Source organism: Manis javanica, chromosome 6 (assembly GCF_040802235.1).
Source record: "Manis javanica isolate MJ-LG chromosome 6, MJ_LKY, whole genome shotgun sequence".
NCBI lineage: Eukaryota > Metazoa > Chordata > Mammalia > Pholidota > Manidae > Manis > Manis javanica.
In genome coordinates, this window is record NC_133161.1 from 43,198,886 (window position 1) to 43,225,067 (window position 26,182).

The following is a 26,182-nucleotide window of genomic DNA, read 5'->3' on the forward strand; positions in this document are numbered from 1 at the left end:
GAAAATGTTGACCAAATGTTCTTGAAATAAGTAATTTCTTGCAAATATACTTCAGTTTAATTCTTTATTCAATTCTTAACACCATTTAAGTTTGTATAGGAGAGCTGCAAGTTCTCCATACAAAATTTTTAACCCAAAACTTTGTGAAAGTAAAGTCTTTGCTGAGGTTCTTAGGAAAGAAAAAAGATGCCTTCAGTAAACTGTATGTAAATCAAACCAAAAGTACCATCTTAGTATGTCATCAACATACGGGAAGAGCCTGAAATGTGTATGTGTCACGTGTACTTTTTCTCTCTCTTTTACTGTAACATCACCTGTGAAAATCCAGAAGATTGATCGGATACCCAAGAAATGCCTAATCAAGATTCTGCTGTACATGTGAAAATGGTGGGTATTTTAGTATTTCCAGTTCCATTTATTAATGGTGGATCTTCACTTTTACATCTGTCTCTAAACAGGTAGTTAATTTTGGGACTGTAACTTTATGAAGATCTATCTTCACAATGTTTGATACATAACAGAACCTCAAATATTTGTTAAATTGAAGTTTTTGAACTTCATCTTTGAAGGTTTTTTTGCTTGAAATGTAGTGTGCATTTATTACATTGTTTCTCAGTTTATAAAATGGTTACCCCATTTCATTCTGTGCTGTTTTCCTTGCTCATCAATAACACTAAAATCATATAGTGTGAGATGTTTTATCTTAGGCCTCTGAATTAAAATCACAAGCATTAAAAAAAAAAGTCTTGTACAGCAGTAGAGTCCATTGCACTACAGACATTAGAATGAGGTAAGAAATAGAGGCTTTGGAGTCAGAACTGACTTCAGATCTTAACTCAGTCTTTAATAGCTGTGATACCCTTCAGTGGGTAACAATCTTACTTTTAATAAATGGGTATGAAACCACCAACCTCATGTTGCTTTTTTCATATTTTTTTCCAACTTTATTGAGGTATAGTTGACAAATAACAATTGAAAGATATTTAAGTGTACAACTTGATGATTTGATACACTTAAGCATTGTGAATGGATTCCCCCATACAGTTAACACATCTATCTCACATATTTACGTGTTTTTTTTAGAATATTTGAGTTGTACTCTTTTGGCAAAGTTCAGTTGGACAGTGTTATAAACTGTAGTCACGTTATACATTAGATTCTCAGACCTTATTAATCTTATAACTGAAATGTTCTTATTCATATTTAATGTAAAAGTATACATAAAGTGCCTAATATCACATATAAGCACTCAGTAAATGTCAGTCTCTTATATCATGAATGAGTGTTTTTACTCTGTAAGTAACATTTGTTTGTACCCATGGAAAAAAAATTATATCCATTTTCCATATTCAAAATGACAAACTCTTAAAAATCACAATTTCTCCCTCTTCTTTAAAGAGGAAACTGCCCTGTGACCCCCTTTCATTTTCTTTCTGTTCTTGTTCTTCCTCTCCTCTATTTTTTCATCCTCTTGCTTTCCAGCTTTCTTTTTTTGGTTTGAGCCTATAAACCAGAAGATAACTTAGCATGCAAACAGCTTTGTGTCACAGTTAATAAATCTCTTGTTCAGCTTAATTTCCCTCATCCAGCATACAGTGGGAAGTGAAAGCTGACTCAAAGTGCTGAGTAAGTTGTCGCCAGTGTAGCTATTGCTGTTAGGATGAAGCATATGAAATTCCTGGGTTTTCTTGTATGTCAAATAGAGTCCAATATTGGCAGTTTCATATGCTTCAACCTAATACATAGGCATGATCTTTGCATCCATTGCATGATTAACATTTGATTCCTTGGTATTGAGCATGTATCTCTGTTTTGTAGAATTAAATTGGTCTAAACTTACTTTCTTGAGTTCTGTTTTTGTTTTTTTTTAACTAAAATGATTTTAAGGGATGTAGTAATGTTTTGCTATATAATTTGTTACCTGGGTCCAAGATTCTTCTAACGTGTGTCTCTTTTAGAATCAGGTAGCAATGTAATCAATCCACAAAAAGACTATTGAAGGAAAACAAGCCAGAAGATTATATATATACTTACTATCGCTGCATTAATTTACATGATTTTTACCTTGGGTTTGCTTTTCTGAGAATGTTGATGGCTCTTTTAGGTTGACAACTTAGGATGTTATTCTTAACTCTTAGGATCTGGCTCCAAATCTCCTTTACACACACACACATACACACACTCTGTCTCCCCCTCTCTCTGCCTCTCTCTTTCCCCTCCATGTACCCTTAAGCTCCAGACAAATAGCACTACCTATTCTTTTTCCACATTAGGTCCTGCACTCTGACTTCTCCCCAAATTCAGATCCTGCTTTTCTTGGAAAAGTAGCACAGTTGGATCTTCCTCCTTTGGCTCCAGCAGAAGTAATTGCAGTTCCTTCCGTTCTTCTTGTATTTTATCTGGACATCATGTCAATGTGAAAGAATTTAGCCTACACTACCTTAATGTGGATACAGGCCGAGTATGTGGAAGGCAGGGGGAGATGGCTATCACTAAAATTTTGTGATTTAATGCATCATCTTCCAAGTAAATCATAGAATGTTTTACATATCTAAGTAAATGTACTGGTCTGATTAGCTGGCTTTAAATCTATGTAGTTACATAAAATTTTGTATAGTTACGTAAAAATTGTAGTGACCACTTCTTTGTACCATTGAAATAATGAAGTCTTTTGTTTGTACCAAATATGAACATTGGAAAACAGAAAAAATGTTTCTCCTGAGAGCAGCAAACAAAGATTCTGAAGTAATGTGTACTCATCTTTATGTGGGCTGTTCTTAGAAAAATACAAACATCATTAGGACAAATTTGTGACTATATCATGCAGATATACTCATTTTTATCCTGTCTGAATGCATCTGTAACATGGTAATACCAAATAACCTAATACTGCTATAGAGTTGTGAATGAAACTGTATCACTATGAAAGCAACTTCTTTAGAAACCACTGCTTTTTGAATATGGAAGTAGACTAATGATTAGGAGTCCGTTTTATCCATGCAAATATGTTTTATTAAAGATGAGCCAGAATAAATGTATTTTAGGTTTTTCCTAGTCATCTTTAGTGTTGATTCAGATTAGGCTCCAATCAGCCAAAATGCCCTGATTCTTAACAGGAATGCTTTCCTCCTTTCCCAGCATCTCACATTATGGCTTAAAAATGAATTTGTTTTCTTCTGTTTGCAGAGAATGGAAAATTTTATCCCCTTATTTATTTTCCAATTGTGTCATAATCAAATTGAAACGTTTTCAAGCAGTTCAAAAACAACTTGCCCTTCCAGTTTGAAGTATTGTTATTTTATGTGCCACCAAACAGGTGTATTTTTATCCAAGAGGAGTATGATGAAGGGATTTGAAGAGGTAAAAAAAGTATGTTGACATACGAAATGCATACCCCTGGCAGTGTGTTTTTTAAGGTTCTGATACTCTGATGTTCATTGACAATGTTCCACAGGGTATTTTAGAATTATATTTCTTAAGCTACATTCTAAAATATTTGAGTAAAATTACCAACTTCTAATGTTTGAGAAATATTTATCATATACTTTAATGACACTGCATATGTATTGCAGAAGGGGGGGTGTACTGTATTACTATATAATCAAGGCAGATATAATTAACACTTTTATATTTCTCACACCTACGTCCACCATCCTGTAGTGTTCTGTGGAGAAAGTAGCTGCTCTTTCGTGTGCGTTCATTACTGTTATTTCACTCTAATGCGCTTTGGGTATTCACTACTTACATATATGAAAAGGAATGGTTGTGTATTGTGCAGAAGCAGGGGCCTCTGGTTCTTTTCCAGGCCCCACTGATGTAGAATAAGCCAAGCAGATAGTTCTTGGTCTAGTAGAAATGAGCCTACTTTCATGTGGCCTTGGTGCTATTCTCCTATCCATTATCTGAAACAGGTTATCCTATCCTATTTATTTTTATTTTTTTAATTGAAATATAGTTGACATACAATATTATATTGGTTTCAGGTGTACATATCCTATCCTATTTAAATACAGCTTTTAAAAACTATACTGCAGGGTGTGATTTACTTAAGGCAGGGCATCTTTCTCAGCATGACACATTAAAATAAAATGTTTAATTTTCTTGGTGAAAATGCAGTCAGTGACTTATATCCTCTGTTGTTCTCAATAATGGGTTAGCTATTGATTAATATGTGGATTACTAGGCATCTACCAGTTAAGGCAGAGGTAAGAGCAGAATTTAGTTGTTAGGAGATTAACTTATTAGCTAAGGTATTTGTAAGGGAGCTACAAAAATGATAATTCCCCAACAGCAATGAGTTCCTAAAACTCATCAGGAAAATGGTGTAAGTACTGTACTGCTAATCATCATATCCCAGCATCCAGTGTCATTTCTCTTCCTGTACACTTCTGTATTCATCTTCTAGTTTTAGGGAAACATTTTAGCCTTTCTGTGATTTTCTAATTTTGTCCATTCTGTAGAGACCCTGGGACCTGATAGACTTATCTGGTCAGATTCTCTTGTAGCAAAGATGTAAGGTCTGGGGAATGTTTCATAACACACATGAAATACATTAATATTTGTGATAACATACCCAGAATAATAGCATATAAAATAAAGGCGATTGGGTGCAAACCAGCACAGAACCTTGATTTGAGGGTCTATTGCTGTTCTTTTATATTGTGAAACTGACTCTTCAATGATCTATAATTTGCTTCCCCCCATTTTGTACATGTGCTCTAAGAGCACTGTGCTTGTGCTGATTTTACTCTGATCAGTTTCATTCTGTCTGTTACAGGGTAGAAAAAAGAAACAATATTTAACAGTTGAGCAATACTAAAATCTATATAAACCAGCCTGGTAGCAGCCTAAGTCCAGGTGGTCTAATATTTTTTAGTAGGTGTCTTAACTTGAAATAAATCGATTGTAAATTAATGCAAGAACAATGAAATTACTTGGGATATAGTATAATAAAGGAGCAAAGATGTTGAAGCAACTTTTCAAATTAAATATATTAAATGTTTTAATCTGTACAAAGGTAAGCTTGTGGGGAAGAATCATGTAATATTTGTTTCATTTCTGCTAAGAAATTTGTTTAATGTAATTATGAATGTGAGCTAAATCTTAAGCAGAAAAGTTCTTATGTGAAAACTCACAATTCAAATATTTTGCAGTCAATTCTAGGATTTTATTTTGATTAATGAATTCTGTTTAGAAAATTATAAAATTGTATATGAAATAATGTAAGAAAGCCAAAAATATATAAGGAGAATGAGATAAACTATGTGTGTATACATGTATGTTTATAACTATAGAAATGAATATAATAGAAAATAAATCAAAATATTTATCTTTAGGTAGCAGAATTCCAGGCAATTTTTATTTTCTTTTTAATTTTTTTTCCTGTTAATTCTGTGGTAAGCATGCATGACTTTTATAATTAGGAAAGTTACTTTCTGATAATGTATTACAGATGTAGTTTTATCTTAATCTCGTAGATGGAAACTACTGATATTTTTGTATAAATGGTAATTTGATACAGTGGTTTCCTTCTTTTTAAATAATGCCTCAACATTTTTATATTTTTATATAATACACGCTTCTGATTGGCATTCAAAGAACCTAGGAAATGACGAATTAAAAATAAAGTAATTTCCTTTTATTTTTAGATGCCAGAATTCCAGAAAAGTTCAGTTCACATCAAGAACCCTGCAAGAGTAGAAGAGATTATCTGTGGTCTTATCAAAGGAGGAGCTGCCAAACTTCAGGTGAATAATTACTTATAAGCCTTTAGTATTAGGTCTTTACTTTTAATGTTTAAGCAGACTCAGTCATCTCATGTTCTGCCAAAATCTGAGTAAGTTCTAAGCAAACTAATGCTATGCATAAGTATTAAACCACTTTAAGAATACTGTTAATATTTATTAATAACAGTACTATTCTTGAATATCTGAGCAGTTTTAAATTGCTCTTCCTTTAATCAAATAAACCATTCTAGTTCAAAGATGTAACTTTATTAAAGGATAACTGATTTTTTAATAATATTCTTTTTTTAAGGAATATTTTTAATGTAAATTAAATCAACAGTCTAGATATCCAGTAAAAAAAAAAATTGTTTCTTTAAATATTTTTGAAAAAAATATTTAATCCAATCTCAGACTCCTAAATTTCAGGGCATGGTAAACTATTGCCATGTATCCTTGTTGCTTGGTACAGCTTACCTAATTAGAGAAGTTAAATCGGGAATGTAACAGTATCTGAATCACTATGTTGTATACCTAAAATCAATATAATACTGTGTATATCAGCTATACTTCAGTTAAAAAAAAAAGTAACAGCACCAATCACTAAGCTTTGTTTTCCCTGCATTTTTGTACATTGACCAAGTGGGTTGAAATTGCGCAGTGTTTTATATCTACCAACAGTAGTGACCATATCACCTGCAATTGTAAATTCCTCTACAGATTCATTGGGTTTTATTTGGTGACAGTGCTAGGGCACTTAAGGTATCACCTCGTAATTAGGTAATTCTCAGGAGTTTATGCAGGAACTGCATTAGAAAGCTCAATCTAGAGCAAATGACCTACAGTGGGGTGGCAGGGATAGAGCATAGTCCCATGCCTCTAGGCAGCATGTGGCCTTGGTAGCTGTGTTTTCTATAATGCCTTTTTTTCCTTTCTGTTGCAGATCATAACAGACTTTGATATGACACTGAGTAGATTTTCCCATGAAGGCAAGAGATGCCCAACCTCTCATTGTAAGTGTGGCATTCATAAATTCATCAATTATTATTTTAAAATCCTTTTCTACCTGTAGTATCTCTGTGACTAGTGGGTGCTTTTCTTTTTTTTTGGACATTGAAAATGAGAGAACCAGTTTTTTCTAACTATATTTTGAGAATTTGTTTTTCCACACGTTACATAAATGGCTGTTTTCTGTGTGGTTTTGGTTGCAAGACGAATGAAGTCTTCTGAAATTTTTCTTTCCAAGTGTGGCTTGTTCATTATTTATTCAAGAAATACCTAAATGGGTCTTAAACTTTGGATTAACCTAAGGAAACAGCATTTATCAAATATTCTGTGTTTTCCAGGAATATTACTAAATTTTTGTGTTCTTAACACAATTTATATGTTACTAAATAAATATCAAAGTGAAATGTCTTGCTAGGATAATATATTTTCTTTTGGTTTCTAAACTTGGCAGTGAGTGTTTAAAATAATACTCTTTAACCTGACAAAGTAAGCCCTCTTATTTGGTGTTGGTATATGTATAATTAAAAAAATCATTTTGATGATTTATATTAAAGCCACTACATATTATACTCCTTGGTCCAGTAATTCCTCTTTGGAGACTTTCTAATCAATTAATCCCAAATGTAGAAAAAAGGCTTTAGATCCAAGGCTTAGATTTTTTAAATCATTGGATTCTTTAGCAATGCATATGAATTACAATACTAAAACTGAAAGTTTTAGTGACCATGCTAGTTGACTTGGCATTTAAACTTAAAAGAAAAGTGATAAGTTATTTAAAGTAGTGGTAGTGTTGCCGGGCAGCTGCACCTGTGGAGGTGTCTCCCTGTGTACCAGATGAAGCACTAGGAGAAACTTCAATCTGAACAGGGGAGGGTTCTTGACTCTGAACGAGAACTTTCTCGAACAGGTCAGAGGAGTTTAGGTAAGGAAGGAATTCTTTAAAATTGGAGTAGCAGGGAATGGCAGCTGCCATGCAGACAGCAGAGAGCAATAAAAAGCAGAGGGAGGAAAGGGAAGCTCACTGAACTCTGCTCGGCATAGGGTAGATAGGTCCCTTGCCAATCCTAAAGCCAGGGTCACCTGGTGTCCAGTGTCCACTTGAATCTGCATGGTGTGGGGTCTAAGTCCCTACCACCCAGGATTTGGGGGAGCTGCAGAGCACTGGATAGAGTGAGATTGTTCTGAGAACTTCCCAAAGGCAAAGAAAGGAGATTTCAGGCAGGCTACCAAAGAGCATGATTGTACAGCCACAGTCCTGTCCAGGTCACCTGGGCAATCGTAACTCGCAGACCCAAATCAGAGTTCTCAGCAGCCTCTCCCTACTAATCTGAAGTAGGACAGAGAGAGTGAAGACTTGTGCTCAAGTCTAGAAAATAGAATGAAATGGCAAAGTAACAAAGACACTACCACTAGAAGAGCATAGAGACAAAACGCAGTAAGTTGAGCAGTGAGAAGGCTTTATTTAAAGAGTACACACTTGGAGAAATCAGAGTGTGAGCAACCACAGAGAGGAGGCACACTTAAGGTTGGGGGTTCTGTCTTTTAAGGATTTTTAGGAATGGGATAAAAGGCCAGGGGGGCATAGGCTTGTCATGCCATCTCAGGATGTCTATCTCCAGTGAAAGACACTATGTCCAGTCTCCACTATCATTCCTCTAGATAATTCTGTAAGATAAACTTAACACAAGGAATTTATTGATCCGGTTCCTCTCCAAGATAGTGGCTTCCCTCAGGTACTGGGAACATACCAGTTAAGACTGTTTGCCTTGCTTTTGAGATAGTTTGTCGGCTAATTACCAAAGAATATGTTAGGAATCTTAACTCCTAACTCCCTGGGTTTTAAAATGGAATCTTAGCCTTAAGGTGGAGTCCCTCCTTTTCTTACTATACTATCTATATTTTGGCATTTTTCATCATAGGCAGGAAAAGCTAATCATGATGCTTGTCCCATGTCCCTGCCCTACTTCAGCAGCATCAATCAGAGTATTTGTTTTAATGCGTAATTTGCTTGCTTTCTTCAGATGTCATTGACAACAGTAAACTGGTTACAGATGAATGTCGAAAAAAGGTAAACACTAAGAGGAACCCAGAGTTACTCAAAGAAGACTTCGTTACCCTCTTTGCCTGAGGATTTCTGAGGATTGCATTCACATAAACAATGGATGCCCACAGAGCCCAGGAATGGACTAACAGTTACCAAAGGGAGGGGGACTGGGGAAGATGGGTGGGAAGGGAGGGATAAGGGCGGGGAAGAAGAAGGGGGGCATTGCGATTGGCATGTATAGTGTGGGGGGTCACAGGGAGGGCTGTGCAGCACAGAGAGGACAGGTGGTGATTTTGTGGCATCTTACTGCGCTGATGGATGGTGACTGTGGGGAAGGGTGTGGGGGGGACTTGGTGAAGGGGGGAGCCTAGTAAATATAATGTGCTTCATGTGATTGTAGATTAATGATACCAAAATAAAAAATAAAATAAAATAAAATAAACAATGATGCCAAGTGCTTATAGCCATACCTGACACAAAGTAAACCCTCAATAAATTTTAGGTTTATTGTATGGACTATATGCTCTCAAGATGTTTTAAAGAAAAAAATTAACAGTAACTTTCTGACAACAGTAAAAAATGAAAAACTTTTGATTACCAGAATATTCTGGTGTCCTTACATTAACTGGACAATTAAAAGTTAAAAGTACTTTGGTTTTATGAAGGTTTTCCTCCCTTAAATTGATCAGGAAATTGCCTCAGTTTTCTGCTTTCCTTGAGTAGGCATCTTTTAACAAAATAACACTTGAAACGGGAATCAAATTTAATGCTTTCATATGAAAATGAAAGTTTTTCTGTAGTGATAATTTAAATATTAGTTTGAATTGCTGACATGAAAGTATTTAAAAAAGAAAACTACCTTTATAGTTACATGTAAACTAAAATCAGCAAAGATGTCTTTAGTCAATATATGCATTAACTAAGCACTCATTATCTAATCCTTATCATTTAAAGCAGCTTATGGAAAACATTTGTATAAGTTATTTTGCTTTCTATAAAGCTAAGCAGTTTAATGACAACTCTTAATGACAATGCTTCATCTTTATTTGTTTATTTGTAGTTATGGCAACTAAAGGAAAAATATTATGCTATTGAAATTGATCCTGTTCTTACCATAGACGAGAAGTACCCTTACATGGTAGAGTGGTAAGTACATCTTGGGCAATGGGTGAGTTAAAAATGTGATAAAATGATACTACACTTACAATTAATGGTTTGTTTTCCCCTGTACTGTATATAGATTCACAAAATATCCAATGAGTTAGAGCAATGGTTAAATGTAGTAAAATGAACTCTAATTCTCTCATCACTCTAATAGTCTAGACTTGGTTTTGTTCTGTTTTTTTAAGATGAAGATCATTGGAAATAAATTTAAAATCTTACATTTAAGTCTTAAAAACAATTTTTTTTATGAGTATACAAACAAGATATCTGATTATGTAAAGAAAATGAATTAGGATTTAAATGGACTGTGACCTCAGTTGGAACCAGGTGGTGACATAGTGAGAAATGGGCCTCTGGTGGTTCGTGGTATTAATCGAAATGCAGAGTTCTAAGCAGACCACCCTGAAAGCATTGTGTTGAGTCCTGGGATTGAAAGCTATTAAGAGAAATGTTGACAAACTAGAGTGGGTCAGAGGAGTCCACAAAGATAATCACAGAAATTGGAGCCATCCCATTTGAGGAAGATTTCAAGGAATAGAGAATAGCTTTGATTTGAGCAGCAACAGCGTGTGGTTTTAGAAAATAAGAGACCAGGAACGATGAGTATCTTCATCATGCTTTTACCTAACCTCATTCCCTTGCACACTTGAACAGTGTTGATGGTATGAAGTGCTGAGAAGAGGTCAGACTTAACTATACGTGCCTGTGGAAGTAGCACTGCACCTGGACTCTGGAGGTTTAGTTTTCAGCGACATGCAAAGAAGGACTGCCTAGCAATTAGAATTTCTAGCGACAGCACAAGCTTCCCGGACAAATGAGCTCACTTAGCAGAACAGGGGCTGGCACAGAGAGGAAGGTCACTTAGGGATTTCATAGGAGGATTTTTTAGTTATCAGTGGAGAGGCTCTAAAGGCCTATTATACTGAGATGCTGTGATTGTAGGTGCTTTTATGTTATTACAAGGCACCTATTTATATAAAACTTTTCATAACAAAGATTTCTCTCGCTCACTAGGCAACAGCTTCAGTACTTACACATTTTGTGTAAATGCAGGCTACAACTAGGTGAAAAAAATGCTCTAATTCTTACTGTGCTCAGAGAAATAAATGACTGTGACTGGTTTACATTCAGCTCTTACCTGTAGACTTAGGAAAGGTTTGCACTTAGTATTCTTTCATTATCTTATTAATGCATTTAAACCAAACCAGAATTTGGGAAGAACTGGGAAATGCATTAAAAACATACATACCACATTTTGAGATACATGCGGTATATATTCATTAGGGATGAATTTAAATCTCTTAAAATTTGAGTCCAAAATATGATGAATGAAATACTGCATTTTTCTCACACTGAAGAATGCTTTTTAATTAAGTTAATCATTTTAATGTGCTTTAATTGGTACTCTCTTTTTTCTTTGGTCATGAACTCCAGGTATACTAAGTCACATGGTTTGCTTATTGAACAGGCTTTACCAAAAGCTAAACTGAAAGAAATTGTGGCAGAATCTGATGTTATGCTCAAGTAAGTTTCTTGGGGGTTTTTGTTGTAAATTATCTACGGACTTGAATTACTGTTACATATGTGTTCTGGTGTACATTTTCATTAAAGTGAGCTATAACAGTATTCCATATAAAAACATATAAAATATGCCACTTATCATAAAATAGTGGAGACATAAGGAATTTAGAATGACATATTAGATCTTTCCTTTCTCCAGATTAAAAATTTCCAACTATTTACAAATTTATGAAATTTACAAATTTATAAATCAAGTTGAAAGGGGTTTTTAGCTCTTCATCAAGTTACATGAATCTACTTTCTGAATTCTTAAAACTCCCTTGAAATCTATCTCTAGGAAAGGCAGCTATGTTTTAGCAAATAATAAAAATATTTGTAATTCATGAATTATAAGACATAAACATTTTAAGCTTATTTTCAATACTGTTTTCTACTTTTCAAATTTGCAGTGCATTAGGCAAATATGATAATACTACATATATATATATATACATATATACATACATTTGGATTGTGCTGCATTTTAAGATGATAACTTCTAAGGAGTTTCCTCCTTAGGGGGAAGCATTAATTGACAGAAAGAGTGTGAGGACAGCTAGTAAGTATTTCATTCTTCTGTAGGCCACTTAACCTATAGCTCAGGAAAAATAAAAAGGGAAGAAAAGATTTTAACATCAAAGCACTGCCTACAGCTGTCAGATGTAAGGCGGATACAGCTCAGTTCCTTCTACTGCCAGTGAGGAGCACCCAGGCAGGATGAGCAGCAGGAAGTGTTCCAGCTGTCCCTGAGTGGGGTTTTCAAGATGTGATTTAATTGTTTGTTGTAAAATGGTGTAAATTCTGAACTGTAGGTTTGTATCCATATTCGGTGCAAATCTAAAATCATCGAATTTGTACTATTTGGATTTATTAAAGGGAGAATAAGGGTTAACTGTTTGAAAATCTTGCACTAGTGGTATAAATATCAATAACAGCCCTCCTGGGCAGTATTTTGAAATGAGAATATAAATGAGCCATAGAATAGGTAGAAATGTTTACCTTTTTTAACTTCTAGGTGAAAAAAACCTTTCTTATCTTGCTCTTTAATGATCAATTTCTACCTCCATCTTGCAGGGAGGGATATGAGAATTTCTTTGATAAGCTCCAGCAATACAGTATCCCTGTGTTTATATTTTCGGCTGGTATCGGTGATATACTAGAAGAGGTTATCCGTCAAGCTGGTGTTTACCATCCAAATATCACAGTAGTGTCCAACTTCATGGATTTTGATGACAATGTAAGTTTATGAAATTCCTCATAATTACTTTTAAAATCTGAAAAGATTTTAATTTTGTAAATGTACTTGTTATTTATTATTTAATGTATATTCATTTAAATTAGACCATGTTGATAGGCCTAGTATGGGACTTACATTTTCTAGTGTTATATCAACATTCATGTTTTTAAAATAATGTACCCTTAAACTTTTGTTTCCCAAGGTAGAGACTAGTATTAAAATTAGTAAAACTTTTTTTAAAGTAATGTAGTGTAGCAACTCTGAAGACTTGACATCTATAAGTAAAAAAATAGAAATTAATTATAACTGACAGTATTTGAACAAGTTCTTCTAATCAAGACAATAAATTATGATATACATGAAATGGGACCTTTTGGTTGGGAAACAAATGAAAAATAAAATGGGGTTTTCAACTCATTGTGTTTAAAATTTAAAGTAGTTTCTGGAGCATCCTTAACTTCTCAGAACCCTTCTTTCCTATCACAAATGTGAAAATACAATAAATAGAATTTGCAAAACCTACTGTTCAAAGGATTTATGTTTTTAATAGGGTATACTCAAAGGATTTAAAGGAGAACTAATTCATGTATATAACAAACATGATGGTGCCTTGAAGAATACAGACTATTTCAGTCAACTAAAAGACAATAGCAATATAATTCTGCTGGGAGACTCTCAAGGAGACATAAGAATGGCAGATGGAGTAGCTAATGTTGAATATATTCTGAAAATTGGATATCTAAATGACAGAGTAAGTATACAGATCTGTTGTTTAATTTTTTTTTAAGAAAAAATTAGGATGAAACTTGATAGGTAGTTGTACCAAAGATAGCTGAGAAAGTAGCTGAGAGACATTTTAATTGCTCTTTACCTCATTACTTTGGTGATGGTGAAAGGAGTTGGTGTGCATATATGTGCACATCACAGGTATTGGGGGTGAGGAGGGTATACATACTAAATGAGGCCTCTCTGGCCTCTCTCTGCTAAAAGCCAGTAGTACTCCTCAGTCATGAGAAGCAAAAATGTCTCCAGACATTGCCAAGTGTTCTGTGCACAGTCTCTCCAGTGGAGAACCACTGGGCTAGAGAGAAATCATTTCGGAAGAGTGCCATGTGGGAAAATGTCTGTCAGCAAGTGTTATATATTTGAAAGTATTTCTTCATTTCAAAGGTTTTGTGAAAGTGAATTTAATTTGCTGTATTTTGCCCAAAAGACTTAACAAAGAGATTTATCTTGAAATTATTTGCTTTTCTTCCTTGCATATTAATTTAATTCTTGTTGTTGATTAGGTGGATGAGCTTTTAGCAAAGTACATGGACTCTTATGATATTGTTCTAGTAAAAGATGAATCACTGGATGTAGCCAACTCTATCTTACAGAAGATTCTATAAACAAGCATTCTTTAAGAAGTCTTCTGTCCGATGGGTGCAACTGATGCAAGAACTGCTCATTTTTTCATCTTGCTGAAAGCCTTTTATTTATAATATATTCTTGCTCTTGAAGTTTCTCCTCCACATGACTGAAGTATTTTCAGACACGTTGTATCCATCAACTGGAAGCTCCATTTAGTCAGCCTCTCTCAACACACTCCTCACTATATTTTTTAACAGATTAAAAAAAAACTCATAAAGCCAAAATTTGAAAAATAACTTTCTACTTTTCTAGAAAGACTTTTGTAATTTAATGTTATGAAGTTTTGGAGGAATCTTTGTACACTGGGAAAGTTTGTAGAAGTTTTAAAAGAAATTTAATGAAATGGTAAAATATGCATGATTTTAAATGTAGCCATTTTGTAATTTGGGTGAATTACACAGGTGGTGTCACCATTTCCTGAAATTATGTTATGTTTGGTTATTTTGTTTGGTGAGTATCAATATTTACCAGAAAATACTAGCACTTAGTATTTGAAACAACTATTGGTATTATCCACATCACTAATCATTATAAAATGTTCTCTAGTGCAGCACTGAAAATAAACAGGAAATGAAAACTTTAATTCTAATGTTGAGACTATTATTGACTCATTCAACAAATATTTATTAAGCACCTGTTTTTCTTGCGTGTCTGTGGTATATGAATACTAATGTGCTTGTCATAGTGACTAAATTGAATATTTACAAATTTACATATTATAAATTTAAGGGCAAAAAGATATTTGCATGAAACTGTATTATTGTCTAACCCCGTACACAAAAGTAAGCTCAAAATGGATTAAAGACCTGAATGTAAGTCATAAAACCATAAAACTCTTAGAAAAAAATATACGCAAAAATCTCTTGGACATAAATATGAGCAACTTCTTTATGAACATATCTCCCCGGGCAAGGAAAACAAAAGCAAAAATGAACAAGTGGGACTATATCAAACTAAAAAGCTTCTGTACAGCAAAGGATACCATCAACAGAACAAAAAGACATACAGTATGGGAGAATATATTCATAAATGACATCTGATAAGGGGTTGACATCCAAATTATATAAAGAGCTAACGCACCTCAACAAACAGCAAATAAGCCAATTAAAAAATGGGCAGAGGAGCTGAACAGACACTTCTCCAAAGAAGAAATTCAGATGACCAACAGGCACATGAAAAGATGCTCCACATCACTAATCATCAGAGAAATGCAAATTAAAACCACAATGAGATATCACCTCACACCAGTTAGGATGGTCACCATCCAAAAGACAAACAACAACAAATGACGGCGAGAATGTGGAGAAAGGGGAACCCTCCTACACTGCTGGTGGGAATGTAAACTAGTTCAACCATTGTGGAAAGCAGTATGGAGGTTCCTCAAAAAACTAAAAATAGAAATACCATTTGACCCTGGAATTCCACTCCTAGGAATTTACCCTAAGAATGCAGGAGCCCCGTTTGAAAAAGACATATGCACCCCTATGTTTATCACAGCACTATTTACAATAGCTGAGAAATGGAAGCAACCTAAATGTCCATTAGTAGATGAATGGATAAAGTAGAAGTGATACATATATACAACGGAATACTATTCAGCCATAAGAAAGAAACAAATCCGACCATTTGCAACAACATGGATGAGGGTATTATGTTAAGTGAAATAAGTCAGGCAGAGAAAGACAAGTACCAAATGATTTCCATCATTTGTGGAGTATAACAACAAAGCAAAACTGCAGGAACAAAACAGCAGCAGACTCACAGAACCTGTAAATGGACTAACAGTTACCAAAGTGAAAGGGACTGGGAAGGGTGGGTGGGAATGGAGGGATAAGGGGGGAAAATGGGGCATTACGATTAGAACATAATGTAGGAGGGGGACACGGGAAAGGCAGTATATACAGAGAAGACAAGTAGTGATTCTATAGCATCTTACTATGCTGATGGACAGTGACTGTAATGGGGTATGTGGTGGGGACTTGATAATGGGGGGAGTCTAGTAACCATAATGTTCAAGTAATTATACACTAATGATATAAAAAAAAAGGTATTTGCAGACAAGACTGTACTTTCTGGGATCATTTTTCTAGTTCATTACTAGAGAAGTTTCTCTGAATGTACAGCATCCAAAACCATGGGAAAGGAGGCTCTGTTCTCTCCTGAGCACGAAGCTGGCTCTTGGTGTTGCTTCTCCAACTGTGACCTGCCATTTATGAGCCTTCTCTCCCTTGGAGGGGGAGGGGGAGAGAACACAGTCCAAGTGGTTCTTTAAAAAAAAATTTTTATTTTCTGTATCTTATATGGCTTATAAGACTGTTGGAATTATATTTCTGATAGCTACTGTTTGGCTTTTATGGCTCTGGCAGTACTGTTATTTCTCACCTGTCACTACTGTGGAGTATTACAGAAGGTCTCTTCTCTCCGACACTGGCTTGTTTGCTGCTTTTAAGCAGTTTTCCTTTCTTCTGTCAACTTTTCTTTGTAGTGTTTTCAAAGTTTGCCTTTGGTAGACAATGCTTTTGGCTCAGTTCTCTTAAGAAGTTTTGTTGAAGGGGGTTTTTTGAGAAATTTTTAAAAGCAAAGCTTTCTTTAAAAAATTAAGATATTTGCAGAGAAATTTAATTTGCCCCCCAGTAAATACTGGGGCCTGGGGAAATTATTTCCCCCACAAAATTTCAGTCCGAATGTACTTAATTGTAAGCCTAAGAATTGCCAAAACAGCCATAAGCACGAAAAAACTGTAGCTGGGTCCCATGGTGCCTAAAGCTAAGCCAACATTCCTCTCTGCAGTGTGACTTCCCATTCCAAATTTCTGCTGCCCTTAACTGGTTACCCAAGGCTTACACGTGCCCTTGTGATAAATTTGACCCTGACTGTAACCCTTGAGCTCCAGACTCTGCGAGCAACTAATCGATTTTCTTAAAGTATCTGACCTGTGATACACACAAAGCATGACCTGCTGGTTCTGGGTGTCCAGTGTGGCCAGCAATCTCGAGTCCAATCAGATGTGGCAGAGGGCAGGCTTTTCTGACAGAGCAGCCCATCCCTATCCTCCACCACTGTTCCTTTTTATCGTGAACGACCAAGAGTATGAGGTGGTGGTGTCTTGCCAATGGGTTTCCGCCCCGGGCAAGTTCACTGTGGATTCATTGAGACCAAGGAATGACAATGGGACATTCTTGGGGTGAAAGCATTTATACCCAGCTTTATTCCCATGGTGGCAGGTCAGTCACTAGAATCCCGTCCACCTCAGAGCGAGTCTGCATGCAGCAAGTCAGTCTCTGCCTCTGGGCCTCTCTGCCCCTGCAGCCGTCTGAGTCTCTGTCCTCAATGCTGCCACCACTCTGGTCTCTGTGCTCCTGCAGCCGTGTGGCCCTGCCACCATGTCGCCTAGAGCACTGGGCACTCTTTAGAGTCAGTAACAATATATTACCCACATGTGTGTAGTGAACAAGTCAGCCAGGTGAGAATCCCAGCCACAGGAATCTTCACTTGATCCACAGGCGGCAGGTAGATGGTTCCCTCCTTCGGTTTTTTTCCAAAACCAAACTCTAAACTTCCTGCTTCAAAGCAGGCAGCATGACATAGGTATATCAGAATTACCCAGGGGACTTTTTCATAGAAGTTGGGACTCTCTGATGCAATGATAGCTCTTCCCCCTTATATTACAATTAGAGCTTGCCATATTATCTTTCCAAAGGAATTAATAACATGCTTCCACAAATACTGCATGATGTAAATGTAAAGAATATGTAAGTTCTGACCTGCATTCTCATCATGGTTCAGCCCTTTACCAAGGCTACAGTCAATCACCCCCCACCCCCGTGCCCATCAAATGAAGGTCTTGGGAGCTTGAGGTCTACAGCCCCTCCAGCTGCCACGGGAACTGGAACTTGATCGTGAGGCCAGGCCTCCTCCACTGTATGCCTGTGACACCACCACATCTCACTACCTAATGCTACTGATATTTAAAAATTAGTTTCCAAGTTCAGTTTTCAGAGCAATTTAATATAGGTATTAGGTGACGTGCTATAAGACTACCTGGATTTGAATCCTCTTTCTACCACTTAGTAGGTATGTGACCAGAACAAGTTATTTAACCCATATCTATTTGCTCACCTGTAAAGTACAAGTAACAATATATCCTCTACAATTGTTGAGGATGTGATATATTCATCTACATCTCTGTATGCATTTAAAATAGCTCAGTACAGGTATTCAAGTATTGTTAGCTGTTATCTAGCCACAGAAGTATAAATTATTATATCCCCCAGAACACTTATTTCCATTTCAAGATCTTGATGAAATGGCAAGATCTTTTGTAGTCCTAGGGAACATTTGTAGTGTATAGTAACTACCACATTCTCTAAAGGGTCTGGCATAAACTGTAGGTTTTTTCAATTTCATGTATTACTTACAAGATATAGTTCTGCATGCTAAGACAATGTTGATGAAACTAAGAAAGAAAGAAAAACCCTCAGAGATACCAGCTTGTTCCAGAGTGATTTCACAAGAAATCTACATTCCATGGTAGATTTCATGAAGTTGATGAGGTATTTACTGAAGGTATTTTTAACCACACTTCAGGTTCAGGGTTTTCTTCTTGGTACACCCTATGGAGAATCAGGAAGGAAAAGGTGCACGTGATCTTGAATGACTAGTCCTGAAACTTCCAATGTTACCCCAGGATTCAGTCATCAGGCTGTCTTTTGTACTTAGTCTGATATTTCAGTACAACTTTAATAGACAAAAGTGCTGAAGGTGTTTTATGTCTGCAAGTAGCAATAGATAATTGGGAGCAGTATTCTTATCCTATAAAAAGACCCCCAGGTCCCCAAGACAGCCAAGGCAAACAGGCTTCAAAGAAAGCAACTTTGTTCCTAGAAACCTAAGCTCTTAAGATGCTTATTATAATCTTGTAGTCAGGCCAACTTCCCTGCCAAAATTAAATTTTTTTTTTTTGAAGAACATTGTTTACTAGGCTCCCCCCTTCACCAAGTCCCCCCCACATACCCCATTACAGTCACTGTCCATCAACGTAGTAAGATGCTGTAGAATCACTACTTGTCTTCACTGTGTTGCACAGCCTTTTTCTGTCTTAAGTAACTTTTGAAAGACATTAGAGATTAGGTAATCAGAGATCAAAACTCACTGGGTTTTTAACCTAATATTGCAAACTGTTTATGCCTGCAAGGTAGTCTAGTGGTGTTTCAAGCACATTGGTCACATGCATCACCACTTAGATGTCTTGTTCTCTAAGATACTCTTAGTTCTACACTAGGTAGAAGTCAGTCTCTGCCCCTGGAGCCTGTGAACAGCTGTTCTATCAGGAGAACTCAAGCATAGAACTCAAGCTGCCTCAAGTGGCAACACAGAAATTGAGTATAAACTATGATTAAGAAAAAATGCTGTGTGGCATCTCCACCCTACATTTGGATCGTTAATTAGTACTCACAGCCTTGCTGGCAGAGTACAAGCCATAATCATAACACAGATATAAGCAAGTGTTGCAGTAGCTTCATGAAGTGAGGCCAGCTAAGCGGCTTGCCCTTCCAGAGAGGTTAAAGCCGCTGACATAGCCACAGATGACTTAATGCCCTCTTTATCCCCAGGAAGAATGGAAGTGCCCAGGTAACACTTAGCAAGCCAAAGGTTTAGAAAAATAAATATTGTGTGGTATCTCTTACATGAGGGATCAAAAATAAAGAAGTTGAAATCATAGAAACTGAAGAGTGAAAAAGTGGTTACTAGGGGTTAGGGGATGGGGGAAAGAGGTTGGTAAAAGGGTACAACGGTCAGCTATAAGATGAATAAGGTCCAAGGATGTAATATATAATATGGTGATTATAGTTGGTAACATTGTGGAGTTAAAATTTGCTAAGAAAGTAGAACTTTAATGTTCTCAAAAAAAAAAGGTGAGGTTAATGGATGTGTTAACTAGTTGGGAGGAATCCTTTCACAATGTATTTTATATCAAATCACAATGTACATTTTGATCTTAGAATTTTATTTGTTAATTATACCTCAATAAAGCTGAAAAAAATATCCTGCAGGCTGGAGACCAAAGAAGAGCCAGTATTTCAGCCTGCATCTGAAGGTGGGAAAAGACGAATCTTCCAGCTCAGCCATCAGACTGGCAAGAGTAGTAAAAAAACAAAACAAGCTATGGGTCTCTCTCTTTTTGAAGCTCTAAAGCCCATAGTCCTTAATTTCCCCCAGAGAAACTTATTTTTCATTAGCCAACCTCCCTCCACCCTGTAGAAAACCACCACTCAGGAGGAGAAAGACAAATACCATATGATTTCGCTTATTTGTGGAATATAAAAACAAAGCAAAACAGAAGGAACAAAACAGCAGTAGAATCACAGACTGGTGGTTACCGAGGATGGAGGGCTGGGGCAGGTGCAGGGAGAGGGGGAGGGGAAGAGGATAAAAGGGCCAACAATCGCAATCACAGTATAAGTTGATCAGGGGGACTATAGAACCACTGTGATGCACAGTTGAAAGCAATACTTAATAAAAATAAAACCACCACTGAAGAAATTCAGAGGGTCAACTAAAAATCGGGTAGATTTTCATGAAGATATCTTCATGAAAATAATAATGAAGATTTATAGGTCAGATGCATTCCAAAGGGCAAGTCAGTTTACCAAGATTATACCTATCAGTGCACTTAAGGTATTCTGTTAAGTGAAAAATCTGAGTGACTGAGTCCTAGGTAGAAGAGGGTTAGGGGACATCAGTGACCGTGGCCAGCAGCAGCCAGGAAGGCCACGGGCATCTCCTTTGCCTCCCAAAATACAAGTCCCTGAAGATGCTTCTGCAAAAGGTTAGGCAATATTTGCTTTCCAAAAACAACTATATATATAATTTTTTTCCCTATACATGTGCCAGTTACTCTCTATTTGCTCCCACTGCAACCCCTACAGTCATTCTTCACCTTTTTCTACACTTCAAAAGGCTGACCTCTGAGAACACCAGGCCCCGAACAATTTTCCCTCTGCCTTCAGATTGCATTCAGCAAATGGGAGCCAGTGATGGGGCGGAGAGAATGGCATGTTTCTTCCCTGACTTCTCTGCTCCATCTGCTGCCTGGGTTCCCCGTGATCCTTCAGGCCCAGGGGGCAGAATGGCCTCCTGTTGCCAGCAGCTGTAAGGGGCACCTCAACATCTTTACTGGGTCTGCAAGCCTGGCCCACACTGTAAACAGTCCTTTCATTAGCTTCTCTCCGAAGTCCCACATGAGGGTGTGCTTCCTACTGGGACCTGCACATCCGCACAGTGCTCCCCTTCCAATTCAGTGCAATGCAGTCCCGAAGGTTTTTATCAGGCATTCTGTCTGCGTGGCATATACTCTGGGGATCCTCTCAGCCTTCCAATAAAACACCATAAAACCTGATGGTATCATTCAATATTTTATATGCAAAAAGATCAGTTTTCCAACATTTATTCCATTGAATGAGAGCATGGCATTTTCATGAACTATCTCAGGGCTACATCAGTACAAAACAATTTAAATTAGTAAAACAAAGCAATTTCAAAATCACTTCAGGGTGAGTGACACCACTACCTGGGAGCAAAAGACAAGGCAGCAAGGTGGTTTCTGTGTCACACGGGGACAGGCCGCAGGTACAGTGTCCTTGTGTTCCTGCACAGAGAGAGGCTCCCCAGCTTTAGGGCACCCCCTCTTCAGGAGACGACTGAAGGGCAGAAATACATCGCCTTGTTTATGTTCACATCTGGATGACATTTCCTTCTTGGCCACAGTGAGATACTCGGGAGTTCAGCTCAGCCACGGATCCCATGTGTACGATCTGATCAGAGGCTTCAGGGAGGGGCATGCGCTGCGCGAGGAGTGATGGGGGTAAGAAAGGGGAGCAGATAACCTTATGCAACAGACCCAGAATCAAATTCCTTCCTCATGGGCCAAGATGCCCTGTGTTTGGCCCACTGATTCAACCTCGAAGCTCCCCAGCCTATTGAAAGCCCACTGTGGCGGGTGTGACCGACAGAAAGCACGGGTCTGAGTGCCTGTAGGAGGAAGGGGGAGGCTGGGCGGTACTGCTGCCTATGCAGGCTGCTGAGAAAAGTTTCCTGCGGTGCTCTGGGAATCCTGCCGGGCGTTCCCTTTGTCTTTTCTGCCCATCTGGAGAACACTTTTAAAATACCAAGTTAAAAAAATTTTTTTAATCTTTATGTAGCTATCCTGGACACTTTTTCTTCTGTTCCCTCCAAGATGGTTATAACTTCTGTATGACACTTTTTCTTTAATAATAAAACTACCCAGAAGGTTCATAAAACACTGGTTGGCAGTGCCTTGTTGATACTCTATGCATCGCATACTACGAAATACCTTTTTGGTATTCTACACAGTCTGTGCTAAGGGACGTCACACCGATTTGTTTAGTATTGCTGGCATCAGGCTTAAAAATCCTCACCTAGTGTATCAACCCACCCCTGACGCATGCCCCAGGTACGACATGACCCATCTGCTCCCTGCTGACCGATTCACCTTCTGAGAGACCCTTGTGCCCTCACTGCACATGCTTCCATGACAGTGGGCTTGGTGCCACACAAGCCGCTCCAGTCAGCTTTAGAGTTCATCGTGTTTGACCTCCTGGTCTTTGAGTTTGAATTCCTCAGCCGTGACCTTCCCATCTCCATTCCGGTCCTGGTTGGTGAACATATTCTTCACAATCATCTCCGCATCAAACCCAGGAGCGAGTTTCCCTTTGCCAGATGCCACCTGGGCATGAATATACTCTGAGAACTGGAGAGAAAGGGAGTGAGACAGACCGTGAGGTGCAGTAGCCAAGCACTGAGCCAGGGCTGAACAGAGCAGCCGAAGGGCAATGTGGCTGGAATGTGAGTGAGCTAGCCAAACAGACAGGAAATCTTGAGAGCTGCACAACTTAAGTTTCCTTCCCCAGATGCAGGTTAAAAACCCCTCACTAAAGGACTCAGGAGCCCACAGGTTCCAGGCAGCGTTTAACACAGCAGCCACTGGTGCTGTCCCTTCCCAAATTAATCCTTCGTTCTGCACCAAAGGCTGATCCCCTAACCACCCAGACCCAGCCTCTGAGAACATGGCTACCTGCATTCATTCATTCATACGTATATTGAAAACTTATTGTCTACTGTATGCTGAACATCATCTTAGACCCTAAAGGTACATCCATAAACAGAACATCCTGCCTTTAATTCTAGCATATTCTAGTGGAAAGGATACAATTAAAAATGAACATTAAAATAAGTAAATTACATATTTAGTTAGAAATTAAATTACACATTAAGTTAGAATTTGTGGAATGTTCCTCAAAAATGAAAATGTAGGGCCAAAGAGGGAAGGTGAAGAATAAAACTGGGACAGCAAGGGGGAACATCAATTTGGCAGTCAGGGTAAAAGCCCAGTGGAAAAGGGAGACTGTGCAAAGGCTTGAAGGAAATGAGGGAATGAGCCAAACAGTTACCTAGGGGAGCATACTCTGAGCAGAGGGAGCAGCTGACACAAAGGCCGAATGGATGCATGCCTGGTGTGTTCACAGGACAGCAGGAGGATAGCAGCTGGGCAAGAGGTTGCCATGAACAGGTCAGATAGGGCCTTTGCAGGCCCATACAGGGACTCTGGAAATGGGGAGGGGGCTTCCGCAGAGTTCTGTGATAAAGCGGGCCATGATGCAACCTGTGTTTTAGAAGGATCACTGGCTGGCGTGAGGGGTACGGGTGAAGCATGAAGACTGTCAGAGAGATGTGTGCACTGGGCTAAGATGCAATGGACTAGGGGTGGAGAGACATCAGGCTCTGGATGTATTTTCAAGATAGAGCTAGAATAATTTCCTCAAGGATTATTATACCTGTAAGAGAACAAGACGAGTCCAAGATGACTGGGTACTCTCTCCTGAGCAACTGGAAGGATAGAATTGCCAATGGAAGAGATGGGGAAGGCTTTGGTGAAGCAAGTTGGGAGTAGAGAATGGACATCAGGGTTCACTCGATGAACTGTCAATCCAATGAAATTGGACATATGAGTGTGTAGTGAAGACGGAAGAGCAGACTAGAGCTACAAACTTGGAAGTCATCAGGATATGGATGGTAAGCCAGGGGACTGGATGAGGCCTCCAAGGGAGTGATGTGAAGGTGGAGACGAGAGTACTTCGCCTGGGACACTCCGACATAAGGAGATACGGGAGACTCCTGAGAAGGAGCTACTGGTGAGGTAGAAGGGGCGCCAAGCAAGGGTGACGATCGCAGCTGAGGAAGGCAGGCATCCTGCAAAGGAGCGAGCTGTGTTTCATCCAGTAAGGAAGGTGAGAAGTATCCACTGGATTCAGCAATGTGAAAGGCACTGGCCCCCTTAGCAAGACCAGATTCGGTGGCATGCAGGGACAAATGCCCGACAGGAGTCAGTTTAAGAGATGAGGAGAGGAACTGATGGGAGGCAGGGAGGCCAGACAACTCTTTTGAGGATTTTATGATAAAGGGAGCAAATAAATAAAAGACATACAGAGACACATCAAGAGAAGGGAAAATAATAGCATGTTTTTATGTGAATGTGAACAATCCAGTAACCAAGGAACTGTTGATATTAAGAGAAAATGGGGATAGAAGAGAGAGAGAAGCCTGGAGACTGTCCTTGAACAAGCAAATGTGGAGGAGGAAGCAAGCTGGGATTCACCCAGGCTGTAACAGGACAGAGGACTCTTGCCAGGAGCTCCAGGAAGGGGTATCTGGTACCGGAGAAATAGCACAGGATAAAGTTGGGGGTGTGTATCCTGGTTTGAACCACTGGGTAGCTGTGTGTCCTTCAGACAAGGCATTTACATTCTCTGTGTGCTGCTGCTGTTCTGAAAACCAGTGATGATTACATGGTTGTGTTGAGAGCCAACCAAGATCATATATGTAAAAAAACTTAGCACAATGCAGGCCCAGGGTGAGCCCCCAGGAATAAGAACTGAATCCAGATGTGGGGGCCCGGTACCTCTCAGGGCCTCAGTTTCTTCAAGGAGGAATTGTGAGCTTTAGACTGTGTGTAGAAGGGCTTGGTACATGAGGGTATCAGCTACCACGAGAAGCACAGGTGAGCCTTCCCTCTGAGAAGGCTTCACATTCAGAGCAGGTCCCCGGCCCACGAAGGTTCCCCAGCCGCTCTGGTCCCACTTCCCTTTAAGGTCAGTTACCTCTACGAGAAGGACTTCTCCATTGCCATCCTTGTCAATTTCTTCATAGAGGTTGGGTGACACCTCGTCATTCCATACAAACATGTATCCCTCGGGCAGGCCAGCCACAAGCTCCAGCAGCTCGATGTCAAACACCAGCACGGCACTGCCGGGCACTTCTCCATCTACCTCACAGGCGGGGAGGCAGAATTAAGCCACAGGGCAGCAGATGTGCGTGTCCCCTCCGCCCTCCCCCACCCGGGGGTCTAGCTGCCGTAGGACGGTGGGCGTTTCTTGTGAAGGCTAGAAAACTCAGCATCAGCAAGTGGTTTTTCCAAACTGCAGGCTGTAACCACTAGTGGGTCATGAAATTAGTTTAGAGGATGGTGTCTAGCATTTTAAAAAAAATTAATAGAATAAAATATCTAAGGGTACATTGCACATAGAAAGAATAGGTGTTATTCTATGAAACTTGAGTATCAATTTACATATAAAACCATGTACATATAAATTGTATGTGTATGTGTAAAAAAACAGGTTGGGTAATAAAATGTCTCTTATGGTGTGTCTTTGTGAACAACATTTGAAAGCCACTAGTAGAGGATATAATGGTAGAACTTTTGAATAAATCTAACAGCATAACTTAAGAATAATAACAGTATGCCTTAAAATCATGATCCAAGATAGGACTATATATATAAATTTGAGAACAGTATATATAGTATGGGCCCAAAATAAGTTTTATAAGTCTATGAAAAAAATCTGTAATATGTATTATTTAAAGTTATTATGATATGTTATAATAATTTAGAATATATGTCACAGGAGCATGGTCTTATAGGATTTCTACATCTTTTTTAAAGTGTTTCTTCTCAGA

The 26,182-nt window shown here is 38.2% G+C and overlaps 2 protein-coding genes and 1 non-coding gene across 9 annotated transcripts in view; 2 read left to right on the top strand and 1 right to left on the bottom strand.

Moving 5' to 3' along the window:
- The window catches only part of NT5C3A (5'-nucleotidase, cytosolic IIIA), a 75,263-nt gene extending 60,531 nt beyond the window's left edge, over window positions 1-14,732 (top strand). For 4 of the 5 annotated variants that reach the window (XM_073238625.1, XM_037027504.2, XM_073238624.1 and 1 more), the window contains 9 exons: window positions 329-387; window positions 5,649-5,747; window positions 6,667-6,736; window positions 8,753-8,799; window positions 9,836-9,921; window positions 11,374-11,463; window positions 12,574-12,736; window positions 13,287-13,487; window positions 14,026-14,732. In XM_073238625.1, the coding sequence (XP_073094726.1) occupies window positions 352-387; window positions 5,649-5,747; window positions 6,667-6,736; window positions 8,753-8,799; window positions 9,836-9,921; window positions 11,374-11,463; window positions 12,574-12,736; window positions 13,287-13,487; window positions 14,026-14,127 (894 nt within the window). In that variant the 5' untranslated portion in view covers window positions 329-351 and the 3' untranslated portion in view covers window positions 14,128-14,732. The remainder of the gene's footprint in view (window positions 1-328; window positions 388-5,648; window positions 5,748-6,666; window positions 6,737-8,752; window positions 8,800-9,835; window positions 9,922-11,373; window positions 11,464-12,573; window positions 12,737-13,286; window positions 13,488-14,025) is intronic. The other variant, XM_037027503.2, reaches the window with a different exon arrangement.
- A 1,476-nt stretch (window positions 14,733-16,208) lies between these two features.
- Window positions 16,209-16,414, top strand: LOC118966964 (small nucleolar RNA U3). Its single transcript, XR_005053718.1, has one exon. It is a non-coding gene; the product is annotated as a small nucleolar RNA U3 (small nucleolar RNA).
- A 5,137-nt stretch (window positions 16,415-21,551) lies between these two features.
- Window positions 21,552-26,182, bottom strand: part of FKBP9 (FKBP prolyl isomerase 9) — a 34,165-nt gene continuing 29,534 nt past the window's right edge. For 2 of the 3 annotated variants that reach the window (XM_073238623.1, XM_017672648.3), the window contains 2 exons: window positions 25,327-25,490; window positions 21,552-22,919 (listed from right to left, as the gene is read on the bottom strand). In XM_073238623.1, the coding sequence (XP_073094724.1) occupies window positions 22,743-22,919; window positions 25,327-25,490 (341 nt within the window). In that variant the 3' untranslated portion in view covers window positions 21,552-22,742. The remainder of the gene's footprint in view (window positions 22,920-25,326; window positions 25,491-26,182) is intronic. The other variant, XR_012132207.1, reaches the window with a different exon arrangement.